This window comes from Marmota marmota, unplaced genomic scaffold (genome assembly GCF_001458135.2).
Source record: "Marmota marmota marmota unplaced genomic scaffold, marMar, whole genome shotgun sequence".
NCBI classification, from domain to species: Eukaryota; Metazoa; Chordata; class Mammalia; order Rodentia; family Sciuridae; genus Marmota; species Marmota marmota.
In genome coordinates, this window is record NW_025999960.1 from 16,229,572 (window position 1) to 16,235,469 (window position 5,898).

General features: G+C 37.1%; 1 protein-coding gene across 1 annotated transcript in view; it reads right to left on the bottom strand.

Annotated features, from left to right (window-relative positions):
- The window catches only part of Fam186a (family with sequence similarity 186 member A), a 67,698-nt gene extending 62,094 nt beyond the window's left edge, over positions 1-5,604 (bottom strand). Inside the window, 1 exon segment of the mRNA XM_048802447.1 lies at positions 5,424-5,604. Within this exon segment, the coding sequence (XP_048658404.1) occupies positions 5,424-5,604 (181 nt within the window).
- Between the last annotated feature and the right edge of the window lie 294 nt (positions 5,605-5,898).

Sequence of the window (5,898 nt, forward strand, 5' to 3'; positions counted from 1 at the left end):
GAGAGAATTTTTTTTTAATATTTATTTTTTAGTTTTTCGGCGGACACAACATCTCTGTTTGTATGTGGTGCTGAGGATCGAACCCGGGCCGCACGCATGCCAGGTGAGCGCGCTACCGCTTGAGCCACATCCCCAGCCCCATAAAAATATATTTTAAGAAAAATAAAAGAGCATCTTAAGGAAAAGCTAGTATTATATAAATATATTCCACTGCTACATATTCCCAATACATATCTTTCCCTCCCAGAGAGGGGATAGCTCACTAACTATGAGTAAAATGAATTATCTGTGATTAAAATTAATTAGCTCAGAAAAAAAAGAAATTAGAAGTGATGTCACCATAAATTATACAGACAATAAAAGTAAAATAATGTATTATAATAATGTATTATTGTCAACAACTTTAAGCCAAGTATGGTAGCACATGCCTTTAATCCCATTACTCAGGAAGCTGACAGAAGGGTTACAAGTTTTGAGGCCAGCTTCAGCTATCTATTTAGTAATATCCTGTCTCAAAATAAAAAATATAAAGGGCTGGGAATGTTTGTCAGTGGTAGAGTGCCCCTGGTTCAATCCCCACTAACAAAAACAAAAAGTTGGGTTCAGTGTTCCATGCCTGTAATCCCAGTGATTTGGGAAGCTGTGGCAGGAGGATCACAAGTTCAAAGCCAGCCTCAGCAATTTAGTGAGGCCCTGAGGAATTTAGTGAGACTGTCTCAAAATTTAAAAAACTAAAAAAGGCTGGGGATATTGCTCAGTGGTTAAATGCCCCTGGGTTCAATTCCTAGTGCCAAAAAAGGAAAGAAATGGATAATCTAAATAGCCCTATGTGTATTTTCAATTGAATTTGTGGTCTAAAGCCTTCCTATAAATTAGACTCTGAGCACATATGGTCCCCTTGGTTATTTCTCCCTCTTCCTACCCAAACACTGGTAGTTTCTACCAAACTTATAAAAAGAAGCAGCACAAATTCTCAACAAACTCTTACAGAAAATTGAACAGAAGGGGATTCTTCTGACTCTCTAAAGCTAGTGATATACTGATGTCATAACTAAAGTCATTACAAGAAAACTACAGAAAATATACCTCATAAATATAGATGCAAAAGTTAATAAAATTTTAGTAAACCAAATACAAGATATAAAAAGAATAATACATCATAGGTAAGTGGAATTTATCCCCGAAATGCAAAGTTTGCTTCACATTCATAAATTAATATAATTCAGTGTATTAACAGACCTAAAGAGGAAAAACAAACAATTATCCCTATAGGTGCAGTAAAAGCTTTTAATAATACTCAGTGTCTATTCCTAATTTAAAATATCTTGACATACTAGGAAAAGCAGAAAATTTCCATAACCTGATAAAGAGCACCTTAAAAAAAAAGTGTAGCTACTATCATTACTCAATGTTAGAAGACTAAATGTTTTACCCTAATATTAAAGACAAAGCAATGGTGCTGTTCTTATCACCTCTAGGCAACTTTATATTGATGGTCCTATACCCCCTTAACAAGTCAGAAAAGAAGTTAGAATACACATGTATATGAACAGTGGAAATAAAACTGCCCCTATTAGCATATGACAGGAATGCATATGTAGGAAACCCCAAAGAATGTACCAAAAAAATCTACAACGTCTAAGAACTGAGTTTAGTGTACAAGATGGACATGTGAAAATCAATTGTATTTCTATATATTAGTTGTGAATGATTGAAGATTGAAATTAAAAAGCAATAATATGAGGGCTAGCTAGGGCTGTGGCTAAGTGGCAGAGCACTTGCCTAGCACATGTGAGGCACTGGGTTTGATCATAGGCACCACATAAAAATAAACAAAATAAAGGCATTATGTCCATTTATGACTAAAAATGTTTTTTAAAAATGTTATGCTGGTTTGCAGGTACTTGGATGGAGTTGGAGAAGATAATGCTAAGTAAAGTTAGCCAATCCCCCAAAAAACAAATGATGAATATTCTCTCTTAAATGAGGAGGCTGAGTCATAGTGGGGTAGGGAGGGGTACCATGGGAGGAATAGACAAAACTCTAGAAGGGAGGGGGCATGGGGTTAGAAATGATGGTGGAATGAGATGGACATCATTATCCAAAGTACATGTATGATGACATGAATTGTATGAAGACACTTTGTATACAACCAGAGATATGAAAATGTGCTCTATGTGTGTAATATGAATTGTAATACATTCCCCTGTCATATATAACAAATTAGAATAAAAAAATTAAAGTAAATAAATAAATAAGATATGCTGGGACTGGGACTCAAGCAGTAGCATACTTGCCTGGCATGTGTAAGGTACTGGGTTCTATTCTCAGCACTGCATATAAATAAATAAAATAAAGGTCTATCAACAACTAAAAAATATTTTTTTAAAAAATATGATATGCTGTGTTTAGTCAGCTTTTCATCTCTGTGACAAAATACCTGAGAGAAACTTATTTATTTATTTATTTATTTGGTGCTGGGGATTGAGCCCAGAGGCACCTTATCACTGAACTATATCCCCACCCCTTTCTTATTTATTTTTGTTTATTCTGAATAAACAAAATTTAAAGGAAGAAAGATTTGTTTTGGCACACAGTTTCAAAGGTTCCAGTTGACCGTTGGCGGCTCCATTGCTTTGGGCCTGGTTTGAGGCAGAACATCAAGGTGGAAGGATATAGTGGAGGAAAGCTCTTACCTCATGATAGCCAGGAAGCAGAGGGAGTAAGAAAAGGTCTAGGAACAGGATAAAGTCCCCAAAGGCATGCTCCTGAGGAACCACTCCCTTCAACTCAGTTCTAACCTCTACAGTTTTCACCACCTGCCAGAGTCCGTCCAAATTATTAATCCATCAGTTGATTAACCCAAAGATGAGGTTACAGCCCTCATGACTGAGTCATTTCCTAAAAGCCCCTCCTCTGGATATTGCTGCATTGGGGACCAAGACTTCGGGGTTTTTCCAGATCTAAACTTTAACATATGCTTAGTGATGAATCTGACAAAAGAAGTATAAAGTCCTATATGTTGGAAAGTAGGCTAATTTTTCTCAGAAATGCTTTGTAGTTTTTTTCAGTGTATAGCCCTAAATAAATGGAGAAATATGCTATGTCCAGGGGTCAAAAGACAAAATACTGTTAAGATTTTAATTCTTGGGGCTGGGGATATAGCTTAATTGGTAGAGTGCTTGCCTCACATGCACAAGGCCCTGGGTTCAATCCCCAGCACCAAAAAAAAAAAAATTAATTCTTTCCAAATTGATTAATAAAGTCAATACAATCCCAATCAAAGATATTAGTAGACATTTTTGTTTTGTTTTGGTACCAGAGATTGAACCCAGGGGCACTTAACCACTGAGCCATGACCCCAGCCTTTTTTTATGCTTTATTTTGAGACAGGGGTCTCCATCAATTGCTGAGACTGACCTTGAATCTTCTGTCTCAGCCTCCAGAGTCACTAGGATTACAAGTGTGTACCACCACATCTGGCTCAGCAGGCTTTTAAAAATGTATATTTGATAGCATTTCACAGGCTGATTTTAAAATTCATTTGGAAATGCAAAGAGAGGAAAGCTGTGTAGATAAAGACAGTTTTTAAGTTTTATGTGTTTTAGTGTGTCACTCCAGAGAAAGAAGCCCAAGAAAAAGAAAAGGGGTGGGGGGAGAGATTGGAATAATTGAAGTTCAAAATGGTAGAACTAAAACTACCTGGTTTCAAAAATAATTATAAAGACTTCAGTAATCAAGATACTGTGGCATTGGCATAAAGAAATACAAATAGATTAATATAACAGACTAGAGAAACTATAAACTCAAAGATATGGTCAACTGATTTTCAACTGAAGAGCCAATTCAATTTAATGGTGAGAGGATAGTCTTTTTAACAAATGGAGCTGCAATAATTATTTTTTTTAAAAAAAAGAACCCTAGGGGCTGGGGATGTGGCTCATGCGGTAACTCGTTCACCTGGCATGCGTGGGGTGCTGGGTTCGATCCTCGGCACCACATAAAATAAAGATGTTGTGTCCACCGAAAACTAAAAAATAAATATAAAAAAAAGAACCCTAATCTATATATGACATCATATACAAAGATTAAGACAAAGTGGATCATAGACCCAAGTGTAAAATCCAGAAGTCTAAAAGATCTAGAAAAATACATAGGAGAAATGTGCCCTTGGGTTAGGCAAAATTTGCTTACTTACCACACCAAAAGCAGGAACCACTAAAGGAAACAATAAATTGGACTTGAAACCTATATTATTTGAAAAACACTATTAGAAGAAGAAAAGGACAAGTCACAGAATGGGAGAAAATACTTGCAAATCACCCATCTGATAAAGAAGTTGTATTCAGCTAGGGATGAAGGCACATGCCTGTAATCCCAGTGACTACAGAGGCTAAAACATAAAACAGGAGGATCTCTAGTTCAAAGGCAGCTCAGAGATGGGCATGGTGGCGCACACCTGTAATCCCCAGCAGCTCCGGAGGCTGAGACAGGAGGATCATGCGTTCAAAGCTAGCCTTAGCAATGGTGAGGTGCTAAGCAACTCAGTGAATCCCTGTCTCTAAATAACATAGGGCTGGGGATGTGGCTCAATGGTTGAGTGCCCTTGAGTTCAATCCCCAGTACCCTCCACCCCAAAGAAGTTATATTCAGCAGGATAATCCCAGCATCAAGGAAGCTGAGGTTAGAGGATCTCAAATTCTAGGCCAGCTTTAGCAATTTAGTGAAACCCTGTCTCAAAATTAAAAATAAAAAGCACTGGGGATGTCACTCAGTTGTAGAGTGCCCTTGGGTTCTATCCCCAGTTCCATAAAAAAAGAAAAGAAAAAGAAAGGAAACTGATTGGTAGTTATCTGGGGATTAGGGTCCGTGGCAGGGAAGGCATGTAGAAGTCTTATAAAGAGGCATGAAAAACTTTTGGAGGTCATGGGTAAATTCATTAATTTAATATAATATAAAATGTGCTAGGGATGCAGCTTAGTGGTAGAGCACTTGCCTAGCATGTAGAAGTCCCTGGGTTCAATCCCCAGAATTGCAAAAGAAAATAGACATTGTTATTGTTGCTAGTTGGAACAGGGAAATTCTGCCTGAAGAGTGAGAAAGTACCAATATTTATATCTTTTTCCTCTATCTCTCTCTCTTTTTTTTTTGTTTCTAGTGCTGGGGATTGAACCCAGGACCTTGAGCATGCTAAGCAAGCCTTGATTTACTTCTTAAATAGATTCATTAATTCCTAATCTGAAGAGATTAACATCAATTTGGATCTTGTTATCCATTAGTCAGGTGAAATCATCATTTGAAGTCAATATTTTCTCAAATACAGTTAAATATCATCAACAAAAAATGAGTTCTAAAAAAAATGTACCTGGTGATGAAAAGTTAAAAAAAAAAACTTGTAATCTATAAATCTTCTGATTCACTACCTACCTCTTTGGCTCGTATGAGCTGTGCTTTTTCAATCCTAGAGATGACTGTCTGTACTGAGAATGGGATTTCAAGGTAAGAGACCACTGGAACATCAAGGGTACTTCCAGGCTTTCTTCTCATGGTTGAGGCATCATTCTCTTTTTCTGATTCAGAATCACTATCTACCTCATTTCTCATTTTGGTAAATGTTTGAAATTTTGGGTGTTTTTCTTTTATTCTTTTCCACAGAATATAGGCAAATGCTAATAAAAGTGTTTCCACTAGGAAGCCAGAAGCCTGCTCCTAGAGATTGTGACTTAGCTTACTACCAACTGATCCCTAACCATGGTATTCCAGACCCAGCGATGTCATAATAGATCTACTGTGACATTAATATTGACTCATACATTTAAAAAGTGCTTACTATATGCAGAGAACTAGGCATTCTATATGCTGTGTTGGTAGATGGGTGAAGGGGGGAGGGAGGGGAGG